We start from the raw sequence: 19,094 nt of genomic DNA on the forward strand, positions 1-19,094 counted from the left end.
TGCAGTTCATGGAAGGGAAGCATTTTGGTCTGTAACTTGGAGCCCTTCGGTGTTATCCACTCACATACGACTTAAAATGCAAACCCTGAAGACAGCATATCCATTTCCCTTTCTACATAAGAGCTTAAGTTATGGCTCACTGATGTTATCAGACCTTGTGCGTGTTTTTCGCTAGTTTCATTTTATTTCTGTCAACTCCAGAACACCAACACTGAGCAAGTAAATTGTTAATTTTACCCCACATAGGAAGCAAAGCTGCTGTTAACCTCCTCCTCCCACCAGGCTCAATGCACTAGACTCATTTCATGACAGAAATGATGTACTTTAAGAAGCTGTCTTTTGATAATCCCTTTTTATGGTAGTATGAGTCTTCCTTATTTTACTATGTTCAATGCATATTTTAAAGACTTTTTTACACAGCTAGCCTGTCCTATCAGGGCCATATTGTGCAACTATGTAGTGCTATAAAACCAGCCAAGGAAAGACCTTGTTCAAGAAAGAATAGATCTCTATCCAGAAAATTATGTAATGAAAAAGACAAGACAGGCCAGGTAAGATCATAATATATAGCAATGCATGGATTTGCAACTGAAGAGGAAAAAAGTAATGCATCAGCTGGCAGGTTCTTCCTTAAAAAATTTCTGGCTAATTACTGATTTACTCTTCTTTTTTTGTCCTCTCTTTTTTGTCCACTGAGATCAACAGGCTTTGCTATGATGTTAGTAAGGGAAGTACAGTACTCAGGACTCTTCAGGAACAAGTGACTACAACAATAATTTCAGTCAGGCTTTACAAGCACCACTAACACAAATGTCACCAGCAACAAGCACATTCTGTAACAGGAGGGGGTTTGGTCCTCCCGTGCCACACTTGGTAGCCAGACTTCCAACTGTTTAATAGGAAACTCTTTATCAATGCCATTCAGTAAGTCAGCGGCTATGCCACAAGTCTGGGGAAGTGAAACAAGAAAAACAAACAGAACTCCAGTCTATAACCAGAAGGGAGGAACCTGATGCAGATTTATGTCACTGGTGCTACGGGATTCAGTCATCTTACAGAAGTACCTTTCATACTTGAGACATGAAAAGCAGTAGTGGGCTTCAGCGGCTGTAAACACAAACCCTGCAGCCACGTGGCTGGTATTTACACAGGCTGTACCTTCACGTACACCAACACTGACAGCCTAGGGGAAAGAGAAAATGGCAGCTGAGAGCAAGAGGCATAAACACAACACAAGAGAGAGCAAGAGGAAGGTATTTTCTCTCTTCCCACACGCTCTGCCTCCTTCTCAGCACCACCTTCCAAGCTGAGAGGATAACCAGAGACAGGGTTCATTCCCCTCGACCTGCTCTAACCCCTCACACCAGAACAGCCAAGCCTTAAGTCTCAGAGTCACGCTGCAGGGGCCTGCTCTGCCCTCACATACACACCTTCCCCTCCAGAGATAAATTCCCTCTCTGACCTCCACATAATTGCTGAGATACCTTCAACACAGACTCCCCAATTTAAAGGGAGAGCCTCTAAAATAATTTACCAGTTGCTGCACAATTCCTGTCAAGAAAAAAGGAACTGGCATGCAGTGCTTGCGTATCACCTCCAGAAGAAAATGGAACAAATGGGATAAAGTGCTTTCCTTACGTCCTTCCACATAAAGCAGGAGCAGGGAGCACGGTACAAATGATGTGCACAAGTGCACACAGAAGGACACTATACCTCCACAATACAGTCAGGAGATTAGAGGCAGAACCATTCATGTGAGACAGATTTTGTAAGCCATGTCACCAACATGCCAGGCCATGCTACAGAAATTTGGCAATTATGTTTCTGGAGGGATGCCACCTTTGTTCATTAATTGTCAGATTTTATTTAAAAGCAGAAAGTAAAAATCTCCCAAAATTTCAGCTGTAATGAAACTGTTAGAAAGATGAATAAGATGCAACTGCTGCAGAGATAACCACTTACACTGACACAGGGCCTGAATAATAACATAGAAATTTCTCCATACAGCCCAAAAGCTTTAAGCTCAGAGGCTCAATGACAAAGAACAATGCACACAACACTGAGTACATCTCTGATGATCACAACATGAAGATGTCTCTCTATACCCAGTGACATTTTGTGCTGTGATGCCACAAGGACATGGCATCTAGCCGCTCTCACCACAGCTTCTCCCCACTTCTGACCCAAGAAGTCAGAAAGTCCAAAAGGAGAATGTGAGCACTGCGAGGCACACAGGGTAATGGGTGGCCAAAAGCAACAATACCAGCTTCGGTTAAACTCTGCCTTGTCAGTCTGTGCAAGGCTTGTGGTGCTCAGTCCTGGTCCTGGCTGCCTATCTTCACCTTATGACAATTTGCCCTCTCGTAGCAGCCTGGTCAATTTCAGGAGGAGGACACTTGACCAAACAGGAGAGTTATACATGGTCAGCACTCAGCAGTTGCCTCTAAGGACCAGAAGTACAGACCACGTGTGTTCATGTGTTACACACACACAGAGATGTATATGTACATACATACACATGCGTACAAATAAAGAAATGAAAAACCAAATTCAGCAGTGAGTTAATGGCTATAAGAGTTGATGTTTAAGACAAATCCTATTTCGCACCTGTCAGTCTGAATGTGCCTCAGCCATTTCCAAGGTTTGATATTAGAAATGACAGCAGAAGCAGTATCAAATTCTCAGTATTTTTACTACTTCCAGGGAGTGGCATTCCCACCTGGCATCCATCAAGAGCAGCATGTGAGGAGCACCACTGTTTTTCCACAATTCAGGACCTGGGAAACTTGACACCCATCTCTTGGGGGAACAAAAGGGGTAGATACAGTACCTGACTACTGCATTCATGGGGATGAACAGACAGACTGTGCTACACCTTCAGCTTTTTCTCTCTGACTAAACAACTTTGCAAATACTTCAGTATGAGAGAAAATAGGTAACTTTATTAGCTCAAAGATTATCAGACAGGATCAGTTTGTCTTGGATTGCACAGGAAGTGGCTGAAGCTACTTCAGTGACTGTGATGGACCTGGCCTGTCAAATGAAAATTGCAGTGTGATCTTCCTTCTCCTTCTAATTTAAAAGGAATTTTCCTTCCAAAGACTCAAAATTAACACAATCATAAAAATCTCATCCACCAACAGCCTACAGCTGAATAATACTCTGAGATGAGTGTTAAAGGCATATGAGGTGCAGCTATACACCACCCCCACTGAATTACCCAAGGTATTTAAATAAACTAAGTAATTATTTTATAACCACAAAACTCACAAACACACTAATTCTTTAAGTATCATACAAATATTAAGAAGTAAGCACTGCTGTCCTGTTTCAATTTTTAATCATGAGGAATAACTGTTTGACTTTTATGTATGGTTCAACTTGAATATGACATTGTGAGCTGTCCAATTAAAAAAAAAAGCACTGTTGCATCCCAACATGTTTTCCTCTTTACTAATGAATTACAATGTACGAGATGAATTCTGCTTTTCTCACAGCTTATGTATTTTGAGAATGTATTATAAAAATAACTACAAAACAGATATTTTAATAATGCCTTGTATTGTCATCATATGCTGTATTTCAACAGTTGCCATCTAGTTTATTATTCAGGTCTGACATATGTCAAAAATTGTGTCAAATGTTACAGTTCTTTCTGGCTATGAAAGTTAATTATGTATTGGTAGTTAAGTGCTCATAATCTGATGTCCAGGAATCAAACTTCCTTCTCTGTTAACCTTCCCTGGAGAGCTATGTTACCAAACTGCAAAACTGTTATTCTCAAGAATCAAGCAGAGGAGACGGATGAGACTAATGAGAATGGCAGAACACGTGCATAACACGGCAAGAAGAGAATGGGGTCACGTCACTGCAACACACCTTTGTGTTTCATCACAGGCAGGCTTGGCTTTAAGTGCTGAAAACATGTCACAATTCTCAGACTTCCTAACTTAAAGAAATATGTATTTGCATTAACAGACTGGATAATTTACTAAATGACATTCCAAGTAAACAGCCTATTTTCACATAAACTGAAATTCATTATATAAATGAATATAACAACCAAATACCACAATAAAGAACCTTAAAAGGACACTAGCAAAGCCTGTCTCAAAATCTGACTTTTTTTCTGATGCATATCTGTCAATGTGTTTCCTCATTTATATCTTCTAAGCTCCCTTCAAAGCAAATGGCTGGTGATCCTAAAAATCATGCAGAGATACTAACAACACAAAACCTTTAGCTCAGTTTTCAACAATAGGCTGTCAACAACACTTTAAATAAAAATATGTAAGTTCTTTAAAGTACTGGTTTTCCTTTCCTAATGATACCCTGTGTCCTTTTTCTGACGCTAGCTCAGTTACCAAAGGAAAAAGGAGCTGATGAGCACTCTGTCAGTCTGTACGTCCTTCCCTAATAAATTCTGAATGGTTGGGCAAATGCACCACGATGGAGCAAAGACAAAGACCACAAAATTACTGAGTTGAGCTCACTGAAGAGAAGAGCCATCCCCAGCTGCATCCTACTCCCAAACTGGTTTCCACTGAGGGCAAGACAGTGACCGGAGCTGAGCATCACGCTGCTTAGCAAGTACTGCCATGGGGACTGGCTCCTCTGCCCCATGTGGGTGGCCAAGTCAAAGGACAGCAGGGAACCAGGAATAGCCTACAAGCCCTGGTAGGAAACCAACCATATGTGCTGTGGGGTTGGAGGTGGTCTCAGACAGCCTGGAGGAGGCAGATCTGGGGTTTTAGTGCAGGGGGACACACCACATCATCGGGCGGGTTGCCCACAGTTGAACCCAGTTTTTCCAGCAGCTGATAAGGCAGAGGGAAGTCACGAGCCTTAGGGCTACAGCAGCAATGGCTTGTTTAAGGATCAGACACCCTTATGTTATACTCTCCTCTTTGTAAATTCAAGCAGCTGGGCAAAGGGGTGGTAATCAATCACTAGCTGTGCACGTACAGTTTATAGTATCACTGGAAACACAATGAAAAGATCAGACTGGTTAGCAGCTTTCTGATCTTTTTACTACTTTGCATGGCAACAACACAAAAGCAAGCAACAAGGGTCATTTCTACAGGCTTTATTACACAGCACGTAATGGTGCCAAAATAGTACGACTCAAACAGCAACTGCTTAGAACCAGATGTTGGCATTTTCATATTTCCCTCCTGCCCCTTCCCTTAAAATCTGATACACGAAAGCACTTAAATACGTATTCAGTATTGTAGTTATGTCGCAGATTTTGCCAGACCTGAGCTTTAATCATGGGATTTCATCATCTGTTGTGGTTGTGCCTTAAGTAAAGCAAAAGCCGTCACAGCTGGAGGATAAGGAACAGCTTTGTGCAGCTGTCCGACCTCATGCTGCTGTAAGAGAGGTGCCTTTGGCAGCACTGCTCCATCAGTCTTCAGCGAGGTTGGGCACCTCAGCTGCAACCACTGCTGCCACTTGCCCCTACTCCTCTCCCAGTACTAACAAAGAAATTTGCTCCAGGAATAACCAGAGACACTAGCAGAAATCAGATGATATATGCAACTCAGCCCAAATTCCTGCATAGCTTCCTCCTTTTTTCATCCAGATTACATGCAGAAGGAAACCCAGAATTCGCTAAAAGGTCTGGATCTCCTCTAACATGAGGCTACCCGAGTGCTTCAAGCTGCATGCCTGAAGACATACCCAAATTCCTACCTTTAAATTAATGCCCATGTGTTTTTTGTTCAGTGAAAGATCCTAGACAGAACATCTGACAATTTTAGAATATTTTTGCAACCCAAATAAAAATACTCTAAAACTGTTCTTAAATGAGTAACAGAGAAATGTCAAAAAGCTTCCTGATTCTAGCTAAAAATAAAACAAATAATTTATTTAGAAGTATACGGGCTTTTGAAGTCTTCAGAGTTTGCCAAACTATTCAATTTCTCATACTCATGCACAGAGATGAAAACTCATCAGGGTTGAGCTGATCACAGGAAGAACCTGGCACAGATTGCTCTCTTTCATATGCCCTCATGATTTTTCTGCCAAAAATAAACACATCTGATCGCAAATGCTAAGTACTATACATTTTTCATTTAAAGGCAACGACCTTCTCTGCTCCAGTGTACCATGCAACATTTTATTATCATTGTGAAGTACCAAATTAGTTGAATTAGTTAGCAGTATCAGAGAGCTAATAATTCTGTTTGACCATTTGGATCCATTTGACCTGACAGAGCTGCTGTTCGTTGCATGAAACACTCCAAGTTTACAGACAGAGAATTCTGTCTCTAATCACACCAGTAAAGAGACACCCTTGTAAGTACAGTGATGTCCTTAATCTTGAGTAAAAATGATAAAATCAGTGGCACAACAGCACAGCATGCACATGCACAAGACCATTCCCCAGAAACTACTTGAAATCCACATGATTTTTTGGTTTCCATTACTCTGAATGTGAACTTCAGTTCTTTCGTTACTAAGAGAAACACATGCCTGAAATGCAGCCAGAAAATTACAGTTTCATGGTGCATAAACCTCAAACAAGAATACTGTGAAATACTTTTACTATGCAAATAATTATATCAACTATAAATTTAATCAAGTGACCCTACTACTAATAATAAACAGCAACAGAGAAACAAGCATAAAGGATAAAGCTATTTGAAAATCAAATGTGTTTGATGCATACTCCTGAGTTATTTTAGAAATTGTATCACACACCAAAATCTCAAAAATATTCACATAAGCATTGTAATAAAAATGCTCAGTTAAAGTTCATTAAGCTTATTATTATGCTTGAAGTTTACATTTCCGAGCACAGTCTTCCACTCTGCATACTTCAGAACTGGTAAGACAGTGCGTGCACGGGAGGAATGACTGGACACCTCAACCAACCAGACAAATGGCTTCATAATAGCAATAAAACTATCTTTGAATTAAACAGAAAAATGTACTGTCAGAAGTAGTTTTAATGAGCTATTTTACCCATAAAGAACACATTGTATGCCAATACTGCACAAAAATAATTCCTGTGGTCCTTGTAGTTAACTGAGGAAATCCAATTCATTTTTTACTAGCAAATTTAGTTTCTCAAAGCAGCAGTGGACAGAGTAAACAAAGAGTGACTGCAATTTCTCCAGTTATAACACTCCAATAAGCCATATCCACCTCCACGAGCATAAAGGCATACATAATACCTACGTTTATGTAGAAGCAAAATACCTCCATTTATTTTAATTGCTCAGAATAAGATCATGACTGTAAAGCACTTGCCATGTTGATTTGGAAAGATTTGAAGCACATGCTTTTAAGTTAAGAGTATATATATTTTCTTAACTGAATTTGATGTTGAACACAGTGTAGAATTGAGAACTCAGTTTCTAATGCAAAACAATTACGAAATCTTTCTCAACAGAGGAAGAGTAATGTAACAGTTTTTTCTTTCTCATTCAATCATAGCACGTGTCAATCCAACCAATTCCAGGTCCTCAACTTCCATTTTCAGATTTTATCCTCAAATATTTCTCTACAATGTCCTTACACAACCAACCAGTAACCTAATCAATATACTTGTCCTGATTATTTATTTTCAAGGTTCTTGAAACATCATGATACTGCCAGGGAAAAATCACACTTGTATCAAGTAACTTCAGAGAGTACCATATTTTGTATCATAATATAAGGTTCGCATTTCAATTCTGGTATTTGTCAGAGAAATACCACACCAACAACCACACATTTTTAAAATCCCAGTTCAACAACAACTGAAAAAACAGTTTGTAGCATTGACATTGGAGCATAAACATATTCTGCTCATTCGTATGTCTTCCATTTTCCTTTTTTTTGAACAAAGCAAAAGAGGAGAAAAATTTTAAAATTACGCAGCTCAACTGGCAGATTAACAATATATAACAGTTGGAAAAAAAAGCACAGAAAAAAGACTTCATCAAAATAGAAGGGTTTTATAGCAACAAGAAACTTCTTACACAAGTACTGAGATAAAATCAGCTTATGTATATAAAAACAACTTAAGTCAAACTGAGTTTCACTACTTAGTAAGATAAATTCATTTTCTAAAATCATTCCCTAAGTGTTGATCATTACGGGAACAGGACTGCGTTTAGACAAAACTGTTCAAATCCAATTCCCAGTACTCTCTTTCTCCACAAGCTGTTTTGGCTCAGAAGTATAATGCTGTTTTAATTTTCCTATATACTTCTCTAAAAATTAGTTTGAAAAAAATATCTACTTAAACATAAATAATCAGAAAGTAGATTTTTGCTTTCAATCTCCCCATTATAAAATTTCAAAAAAAAATCAATATTTCAATAAAAGGCAGAAATAAAATTCAGGATTTTTTATTTTTTATTTTTTAACATTTTCTTGATTCATACACCTACTTTTCTCTTGAACAACCAGGAATAAAAAAAGTAAAGGAAAAAAATGGACGTTACCATAACAAAAGAAAAGTCTTTGCTGAGTTTAGTTTGGTTTGCAAAATTTATTTTTGGTCCAGTGGCAAATTGAAAAATGGAAGATTAAGTAAGTTCACCTAGTTCAGAATAATTATTTGCATGTATTAACATGAAAAGTTGCAAAGAAAAACGTGGTTCCAAAGAGCAACGGTTCTATGACTTATCAGTTGAAACAATCTAACAGAAGCCAGATTATTCAATGTCATATAAAAACATACCTTTTTATCATATACATCTTGCCAGTTTACTCCAGCAAAGAAACTATGACGCATGATTTCTTTTGCATCATCTGGGCCTCCACCAAGTCTAAAGAGAGAATTTAAAAAATTATATTAAACAATCATTTCTCTTAAAAGGAAATTAAATTGCTTTAATTGTTAGAAAAATGACAACTTCTGAATATCCAGGAACAACTCTGACCTATTTAATATGAAATTCTCACTTGTTTAATATGAATTCAGGTGATATCAAGATAAAAAGCAGTAACAGAATTGTCCAAACCATATTCTGTTCTATTTGATTATTCCAATTACGGTGTTCATTACTGTCCACAATCGGTTTTTAATAAACCACTCATTTAAAAGACATAATTAACTTTAGTTTTCTTGAAAGACCAACTGAAGTTCTGGCACTATTAAAAACCATAACCAACCTAACAGCACTGACACAAAATTTTGCCAGGGAGGTGCCAAGCACTGAATCAGTAATGATTCACACATCATTTTTATACAGTGTTCGCTGCTGTTGCATCTGGGTGCTGTAACAATTAACCAATTACCATAAAATAGTCTCAATCTGAGTCAATTAGTATAAATTAATAAATTGTAGGCCTGCTGAGAAGGTTATTTAAAGGCCATTGTAAATAACCACAATATTCACTGTGGCCCATAGCTTGCCAAAGCCAGACTCTGGCAAATCATCTTAGGAGGTGAATTCCACGTACTTTGAGAGAACTTGCACGGGGTGATTTGAGCTCATGTAAGCAGTCACTGCTGCCAAAAGAGGAGGGTCCCACACCTGCCCATACCTCTCCCCTCTCACTTCCAACTACAGCATCGTTTTGATCACAATACTCACTGGAGTCCGAGAGCTGAGTCAGCTCGCTAATGTGGAAAAAAACAAACCCTACAACAAGAAAACAAGAACGAACTGGCTTTTTTTTGTTGTTGTTGTTGCTTTAGCAAATCAAATTTGACTCAAAAACATTCAGTGAGCTCCCTTAAGCTGTTGTTGGTGGAGATAGAGCCACACATCCAGGGGAAGGAACCTCTGCCCCCTTTCAACAGTTGTTGGACTTCAGGACTGCTCAACTTTCATCTAACTTCTTCCCAAGTCCAGCTATCCTATGGTCTAACTGAAAGAAGTTGCAACACGAAAAAAAAAAAAAAAAAAAATCTTAAGTGAACAAACAGCCCATAATTGTTAAATACTAACAAGGAGAATGACACAGGCAGTTTGTGTTTCATTAAAATGAATTGCTAAAGATATAAAGAAAGTTTTTAAAGCAACCTTTTAAGATAAATTCCTCTCTAATGCATTTATAGCAAAGAACAATAATTTGCAAAATTACAGAAGCATTCTGGACAACTACCTCAGTCCTGTAGTGCCTGGGTATGAAGTTATTCTCATTTCCATGCAGTATTTTTCTTTGTTTCTCAGCTATCCATTACAAAATTTGCTACATCTCCACTAAGCATCCAAATCTGCAGTCTCCAGACTTCTCTCAGTATCTTCCCATCCAGCTGCTCAGAGAAAAGCTGTGCTGCGGTTAACCTTTGTGCTCCTACCCTATTTATCAGTAGCTAGCACCGGAACTTGGATATGAATAAGCTTGTAAATATAAGTCTGTAATAAACACTATTGTCTTCAAAGATTAATTACAGGGAAGTATCTAAAATTCTAAAGGTTAATATGTTTGATGGCTCAAATTGTTTGGAGGTTAAAATGCACTAGGAATTACTACAGAGATAAATTTTTACTTTACTTTCCATGTATTTATTTGGCTGGTCACAATTTGCTTTTAGTACATGGAGTAAATTTAGTTAAAACAGATATTGATGGGCAGCAATGGAAAGGCTGAATTCTTGTACTGTCCTGGCTGCTACACCAAGCTCAGTGCAGCTGAGTCCCTCAGAGGTACATGGTGACTGGTCCTGCCCTGAGTGCCAGCAAGCATAAGCCTGCTACCGAAAACTTGAGTACAAACTGAGGATGAAGGAGGACTAGAGAAGTGAGAAGGACACACAGAAGAATGCCTGCAGCCTAAGGGACCAAGAAGACCAGGAAGACTGGGAAAAAGAGACAAATCTCACTCATTTACAGAGACAGAGATTTGTTTTGGAACCAGAGGGACTGGACACTGCTGGCCCAGTGCAGGAGGCACTGGAAAATAGATCACCTAGACAACAATCTTCCAGGAAAAAGCCCACAACAAAGAGGTGTAGGCAGCAGCTGGGTGATGCTTGCTTCCAAACAACTTACATCTCACACATAAGATGTATTATCTAACAAGTTTATAGTTTACATGATCTAATACGTCTTCTTTTTACGTGCTTTAATAAAACTTAGCTGTGGCAGCTTTTACATGTCTTCAGGCATGATCACTTCCAAGAAAAAGTGGTTTATTCCCATTAAGCATTATAGCCAACTCAGGGCTAATTCATATTCTGAAAAGCAATCTAGAGCACTCCCTTTGTTCCAGTACAAAATCTAAACCTGAAAAGATCTGACTTTGTTGTGAAGGATTAAAAAAGTATTCTCTTCCACATCCCTTTTCTCCTTTTGCTTGTTAAACTCACTGTTGTATATTATTGCTGCATTGAAAAAGTGGAACTCTGAGGCTGTGTGGAACTCTGTCTGGCTGTGTATGGCCCTTTCCTATGACTGAAAGATCCTTCAGTCAGGAAGACCAGGCACCACTGGCCTACATTACCCATTATAATCAGAGTATTTACTATCACTGTATACCTAAGTAATTTTACTTACCGCTTATTTGGATCTTTTATCAGTAGGCCTGAAAGTAATGATTTTGCATCTGCAGATAAAGTTCGAGGAAATTTTATGTCTTCCATTAGTATCAGTTCAAATAGTTTCTCATGATCTTGGTTGTAGAACGGTAATCTTCCGCACATCATTTCATACATGACAACACCTAATCCCCACCAGTCCACTGCGCGACCATAGTCATTATCTTCCAACACCTACGACAGAAATCAAAGCCAACTGTAATACACGTGTACACTAATACACGCACTACTTCAGGCATGATAATTTCAGTCTATTCAATGCATCTCTATATGAATGTGTTTTCTTCTATACCATGCAATAAGGTTCATTATGTTCCATGAAGTAGTCCGAAACAGCTGAACTGTACTAGTGCATAGAAGTACGGCAACATTTATACAATATTATGTTTACCACGATACTGTATGTTTATATGATATGATCACAGAAATATAATGCTTATATCATTTGTTAATATGATAATGCCTCCAATTTTGTGTGTCTTATCTTAAAAACAGTTACTCCACAGTCCTCCTCTCAGGAGCTCTAGAGAATCGCAATAAGGAATCTAAACAGTATCTCTTGACCTCTTTATACTGAATTACAGAAATAGAAGCAACATAACAACAGCATAGACTCAGAATGAGTCTGTATAAGGGATAAGGAAACTAAAGGTTACTGTATGTATACATACATAGTTCAGATTTCTGTGCATTACTAGGTGATCACACCCTTTCACTCAAAAGTCGTAAAAATTAGAAGTTCATAAATGGTAACAGAGGGCACTACAATGGTGTGTGCCTAAATTGCCAGTATTTGCTGTAGAAATGTATTTTAAAGAGGCAAAAACCTTAAAACAAGAAATTAGATGTAAATAATGAGCAGAAAGAAAGACCAAAGAAATGCACCTAATATAGATGAACTCTATAAAGAATTAAAGAATATTCCGTGGTTTCTGTATCACTAAAAGGCAGCTTCTGAAAAGCAGCATACACGACTGATTAAAAAACATAAACTAATCCACAGAAAACAAATGCCTTTTGCAACACACCATTGCAGACAACAAAAACGACCAAGAGCTTACCCCGATTCAAACAGGAAGACACACAGAAACTGTCATTAAGATACATGCTAGAGAAAGCCTGGTGATGTGTAGTAACACCTTCAGGCTTCAAGGAATAAGGCAAACTCTAGAAGATCAGAAATAAACTTTTTCCATGAGTATATTATATTGTGACTCTCTAAAAAGCATAAGAATACTTCCAATAGTTTTCTGTGAAGCAAGGGCAGACACAGACCTCACCTATCGGGGGACACCAAGTGGCCATGACCACATCGTATCATATGAGGACATGCGCACTGCACCAGCCAGTCCTAATATGGGGTGTAGAGCTCATTTATCTGCCTCTCCTTTTTCTTCCACAGTGAATCCAAGTCCTGCTCTGAAGTATCTCCTACGTGCTATTAGTAGAACATACATCTGATTCAGTACGGCAATTTTGACAATCCCACGGTAATTAATGCATTCATATTCCTAGTTTTCACTGTCCTTAAGGATACGTAGTAGAAACATGATGAAAAGAAGTGTATTGCAAATCCCTCTTGTGTATATATGATTAAAAAATCATAAATATTAACACATTAACACATACTATTTACAACTGTGCCAAAACACACAGACTCGTTACATCATTGATATTTCTAAATAGAGGGTGAAATTTTGGGAAGTGTAAAACACAACAAATTATCTGAATAAGTACATATGACAAAACCAACTAAAATAACTCCTGCATTTTAAAAATAATTAAACATTCTATGAGTTTCAGAATACTGCAAGCTATTTGCTGAAAAAAATTATATGAAATCTGTGTCACTGGGTCTTTAAATCACCATTTCTTCTGCCACAGAATAAAAGCATTATATATTTTTTCTGATACATGTGTTACCACTGTTATTATTTCTCCTATTTGTACCATTAGCTATTTTTTTCTTTTGAAGTTACTAAAATACGTAAAATTGTGAGGCAGTGGTAGATTCTTTTTACAAGCAAGCTGAGGTGTGTTTTGCACATACAATTTACAAAAGAAGGCAACAGGAACATAAAACATTTCATTCTCTGAGCAAGACAAATCACATGCCCAACAGCTAAAGCAAACTGTATCTGGGGCTTTACCTAATTTATGCAGGACTTTACCTAATAATAATAAAAAGTATGAGCAACCTTTTGCTGCATTCCCACAACAGCAACAAAACAGTGGTACAAAGAAAGAGCCAAATGTGATTTTTAACCTCTTTTTACATAAAATCATAAAAAAGCATAAAAGCTGGATTAACTGCCTCCCGAACCCGCATATCACCAGCCGGGTTCTCATCCCCAGCTGGCAAAACTGGCAACTCTTTATTTTTGTTTAAATACCTGGTTTACAGCCAGCCAGACAAGCAAGAGCATCAAAAGGGTTTCGTTTAGGCAAAAGGAAAACAGCCTGAAAACAGTGTAAATAAAGGAAACTGCATCTCAATTTATTTTAATATAAATGGAATAAAATGGCGCTTAATGTTTTCACAGTAAATACACACAACTATTTTCTTTAGGACATTTCTATTCCTCATGGTGCTAAGAAATCCCAGGATTTCTGGACTGTGAGAAATCAATGAAAGTGTTGGAGTCCAACAGCTCCTATGATGAAATCTATACAATTACAGTAGGCACAAGAACGTGTCTATATGCACACGTCTATAGCATTACAGGGTCCTTTTCAAACAATTCTTCGAGTTTAGGGATTTGGTTTTAATTACACTGAACACAGGACAAGAAAGCTTCAGCCCAGTGCTAAACAAACATGACACAGTTGCATACTCTGTACCTGTGAGTAATTAAAACTTTTGCATATCAGGAGGCAGATGCCTGCTTTTAGAAATGTCTCCTGAGGTTGTGAGGGCTGGCGAACAGCTATTGCTCTCCTCCAGTATATGTGGGGTACTCTTGTATACAGGGGGTGCCAGTCTAAGCACCTGGCCAGCCTCAGCAGAAATTTTGGTCTCAGACTTTGTACACTGCCCTCTAAAGCAACCTCCATCATCTCCATCCAATTCCTGTTCCCCTGTAAGGGCACACAAATCTGTCTTTAAGACAATGCACTATCCTAACAACCCACTTCCTTCACAGTTGCAGCAGGGTAGACAGCAGGACCACCAAAACTATAATAAAAGGCACATGCTCATCCACTCTGATACTTGTTACAAACCAATATGTTGTTTTCTAAAGGTATCAAACAGAAGGATCACATGGAACTCATAAACTACAGACAGAGCAGCTATACTGAGTACATACTCCAGTCAGGTGTATTTTCATGTACAGATGAAGTTTATATGCTTTCTTCCCCCAGATTAAAATGGTCAAATCATTCAAGTATACAACTTCTCTTCCTTCATCTGCCTCTTCTACCATTACACATAAGGTATGAAAATTCCAAGCCACCTCATCAAGATCTAGTGGAGGTTTTAGGAGATGAGAGCTCCAGTGTGATGTGATTTCAGTGCCTGGATAACGTTCATTGTCACTCATCCCTATTTTACACCTCACATCCAGCACTGTACCAGTGACTTCCCAGTGTCAAGTAACACAGGAGGTCTGCTGAGTGATGTTCAGTTTGGATGATGCCATAGATTATGAGAAATAAAATACAAGAAGCGACCATCACTTCTATTACTTTTATTACAGAATCTTACTGTTTGTTTTAAGGGCTCTAGCTCAGTGACTGGTTCTTCCAGAGGCAGCACCAGCCTCATGCACGCTCTCATTTCTCTTCCCTCACCACAACTTCACTTATCTTGCTAAAAGTATGCAACACTACGTCAGAGAGTAGACCAGTACTAAGAAAAAGAAAAGAAGTGTTTCACCCTGGGTTATTCAACCTGAATCAAGTCTTTGGGCCTAAGTCACTAAATAATTACTTGAACAGCTGTAGTAGCACAAGTGAGAAGGCAGAAGTGGAAACCCCAGGGCAGGTGGTGTGGAACATGGAATTGCCACCGAAAGAAATGCTTGTTACACTCCACCCACAGTCCTCACCACAGCAGTTACAGAGACTCTCCCAGCTATTCCTGCACACAGACAGCTGCAGCAGCCATTCTCACTTAATGGCAAGATGAAGGGCCTGATTATCTTCCCAACCTGTATTTCTCTAAAGCACTCTAGCAGTACGAAAGGGCTCCAAAGTGGGCAAAAACTAATTGCTGCACTGAAACCATTGCCATTTTTATGCGCATTGATGCTGCTTTAAAACTTACATCTGTAATAAGAGGACATAGCCTGGATTTATATGGATGCTTTTAAAAAGCTGCACAGGTGCTACTAAAGTTTGTGTTTCTCCAGTTTTAGATAAACATGCAGGAGGTTAAATAACATACACACTTTGTAACAACCAAGAAACATTAGTCAGGCATCTGCTTCCAGGCATATGCAGGTACTTTAGTGCTTTTATGGATCTTTTAGATGCACTGGACAATATTATAGTTTCAGCTAAGGGAAAGCTATTTATTTACCTTATAACTTCATTTGTATTGTGCACAGAAGGCAACAAAGCACAGCTCTTATGCTTGTTTTACATTAAAATCTCAACACTAGCTAAAACAGTACTTGTTTCATTAGTCAGGAGCTATATATAAGAAGTATTACATCTCTATACACACACACACACACATATATACGTTTCAAAGAAAGCTGGACAGCAGCAGTAGTCCATGCCACAGTTTCTCATGCTTCAGAACACTGCTCCCAGCTCTCTCTAAAACTTACTGGAATAGCAGGGGAAATAAAAAATAAAAAAAACTGTAAAAAGTGAAAAGTAAGCATTCACCAGAGATTCTACTCTCTTGAAGGGTGTCTACACCCTTCAGAGTTGCTGGTATAAGACAGTAAAAAATGGCCAAGGATGTATGAGATAGTGCTACGTAAACAGAGCAAAGACCATCAAACCCTCTAAACAAAACTCAAAATTCTACCTTAAGTAGCTAGAGCCAAAAGTTTTCTGGCCTGTCACAACTGTTTGTAGATACATCTGCAAACTCTTATTTACAAAGGTTTGGGACAGAGACTTAGAAACCAGGCAGTTAAATGAATCAGAAAAAAGATAAGCCAACATAAACACATGCAATGCGCATGATTTTGTGGAGGAAAAAAAAAAAAAAAAGGAAGGTTGGCAGCCTATATGAAACCTATGATCATCTAAAGTCAGTCTTTTTTTTTCTCCCCTTGACTTCAGTGAAACTAGGATTCTCTGATATGTCAATAATCACAAACTGAGATGAATATAGAAAAACCCTTAACTTTATTTGTACTGCATTTTCTTGAAAGAATACATCTCTGATAAGCAACTTCTGGAATATTTTTTGGTTGCACACCAAAAATTCACACAATCAAGAACTATACTTCCAACAGACCACTAAACATTAATTAGTTGCTACAACTTCTAGACTCTACAAACTGACAAATATAGCAATAGCATTGCAAATGGAAGGCTTCATATAATTTGTTGTTGATCTTCTACAAATGGGTTTCATTTTTAAAAGAACAGCTTCAAAATCTCATTTTGGTACTTTCTGCTAGATAATTAAGGCAACTTATCGGGAAAAAAATTGCATATTTACCTAGTTATGGTTACTCTTAATACATTATATATAGACTCCAATAGGACATTACAAACAAATAGCTTGCTCAATCAATAAATTCGACAGAACAGATGGGAAAAGATTTAAACATCTAAACAAACTGTCTGCACACCTATGTTGTGATAGAAAACTGAGAACTTGGATACACCAATGTACTGTTAATTTAAGGGGAAAAAACTGTTTTCAATTAACCTTACAGTTCAGGTGGAGTGTATGTTCCATAAGCGTTCCTGGTAACCCTTCACACATTTTTATTGCTGCAGGTGTTGGTCTGCTAACAAATATTCATCCACATATTATTCAACAAAAGTTATAAAGTGTATTTGCTAGAACTTTCTAGCAATTGCAGTAGCTACTGCAACAAAGAGAAAGTTTATGACCTAACACTAATGAACTGAGGTTATACACTTTTTTTTTTTTAAATAGAAACAGATGTTTATCCTAAATGTATTAAAATTCTCCCTAGAAAAGGGTATGTTTGCCGAACATTATACAAATTTAGTTACTGTCACTGCATCTTCTTATGAACAGGGAAAGCATTGCTTAAATGGATACTTATTGCTTGTGTTACAGAGCTGAAAAGACAAATTGTCAAGGTTTTAGATATCATTGGAAATGGATATCTGAGAATTGAATAAAGGAAAAAAGTTTTCCAATACTGCTGTAAGTTTTGCAGATCATTTTTTTCTATTCTTTATCTGGCTTGCACTTCTGTTTTACTTCTGGTCATTATACAGACAATCTCCCTAATACATTCTTGTTCTACAGATTTCCTACATCCTACCTAGCCTCTCCTAGCCTCTCCTTAAAATAAATAGCAAACTAAATTTTTTCATTCACAGGCACATGTTGGGCTGTGTCAGAAATTTTATGTCTTGGTATAAATATATACCAAGCAATTAAGCAATGCCTCCTAGAGCAAAAAGCATGCAATACTAATAGTGTTCAACCTTCTAGAAGGGACTGAACCTGCAACAGAATTTAAATAGAGTTAAAAAAAAAAAAAAAAAAAAAAGGAATTAAGCTATTGCACATCAAAAAAAGTATTCTAACAAAGAACTGTTAAGACACCAGTTTAAACCCAGCAATCAAAAATAATATATCAAAACACACTAAAAAGACCCCCCCCCAAAGTAAAACCTATTCAATACATACAACCAAACTAAACCAAACCAAAGCAACCAACCAACCAAAAACCAGAGATAGTGAAATAACTGTTTGGTCTGGAGAAAAGGAGCCTATGGGGAAACTTCATTGCTCTCTACAACTGCCTTTCCAGCAGCTACTTTTGCTACCTGAGGTTGCAGAAAGGAGGGTGGTGGTGTCTTTTTTCAGGTGACAACTGATAGGACACAAGGAAATGGTCTCAAGTTGCTTCAGGGGAGGTTTAGGTTGGAGATTAGGAAAAATTTCGTCAGGGAGACAGTGGTCAGGCATCGGAACAGGCTGCCCAAGAAAGCCATGGAGTCCCCATCCCTGGAGGTATTCAGGAGATGTGTGGAGGTGGCACTAAGGTACGTGTTTTGGTGATGGGACTCAGTAGGTCAGGCTCATAGTTGGACTCAATCATCATAAAGGTCTTTCCCAACCTAGACGATTCTCTGTTCATATGATTCTGTGGCAGTTCTCTCTCATGACTCTGCTAGATTGGTTCCATTCTATGAAAAACTGCAGACCTGTTAATATCTCTATTAAATGTCACTGTACTGGCAGCAGAGTCCATAACATGCATAAGATGCAACACTTGTAAGAAATAACAAATAATAATAATATTGTTATAAATCTTTCTGGTTGTTTGTCATTCTTGCTGGAATAATTTTGAATTTTTACCCATGTTAAACAGAATTTATTCAGCTTTTGTTTTTTTTCATTGCTCACAAATTTTTGCTGAGATTGGAATAATGTGTGCATTGATTAAATGATAATTAATGAAAAAAGCTTCAAGTATATTATTGAGACAGT

The 19,094-nt window shown here is 38.0% G+C and overlaps 1 protein-coding gene across 3 annotated transcripts in view; it reads right to left on the reverse strand.

Annotated features, from left to right (window-relative positions):
• The window catches only part of AKT3 (AKT serine/threonine kinase 3), a 155,714-nt gene that overhangs the window by 8,017 nt on the left and 128,603 nt on the right, over positions 1-19,094 (reverse strand). For all 3 annotated transcript variants that reach the window (XR_014618340.1, XM_084285180.1, XM_084285181.1), the window contains 2 exons: positions 11,445-11,659; positions 8,678-8,765 (listed from right to left, as the gene is read on the reverse strand). Coding sequence is in view for 2 of the 3 variants with exons in the window: in XM_084285180.1 (XP_084141306.1) it covers positions 8,678-8,765; positions 11,445-11,659 (303 nt within the window). In the remaining variant the exon portion in view is untranslated. The remainder of the gene's footprint in view (positions 1-8,677; positions 8,766-11,444; positions 11,660-19,094) is intronic.

Source organism: Netta rufina, assembly GCF_964035555.1.
Source record: "Netta rufina genome assembly, chromosome: 3".
NCBI classification, from domain to species: Eukaryota; Metazoa; Chordata; class Aves; order Anseriformes; family Anatidae; genus Netta; species Netta rufina.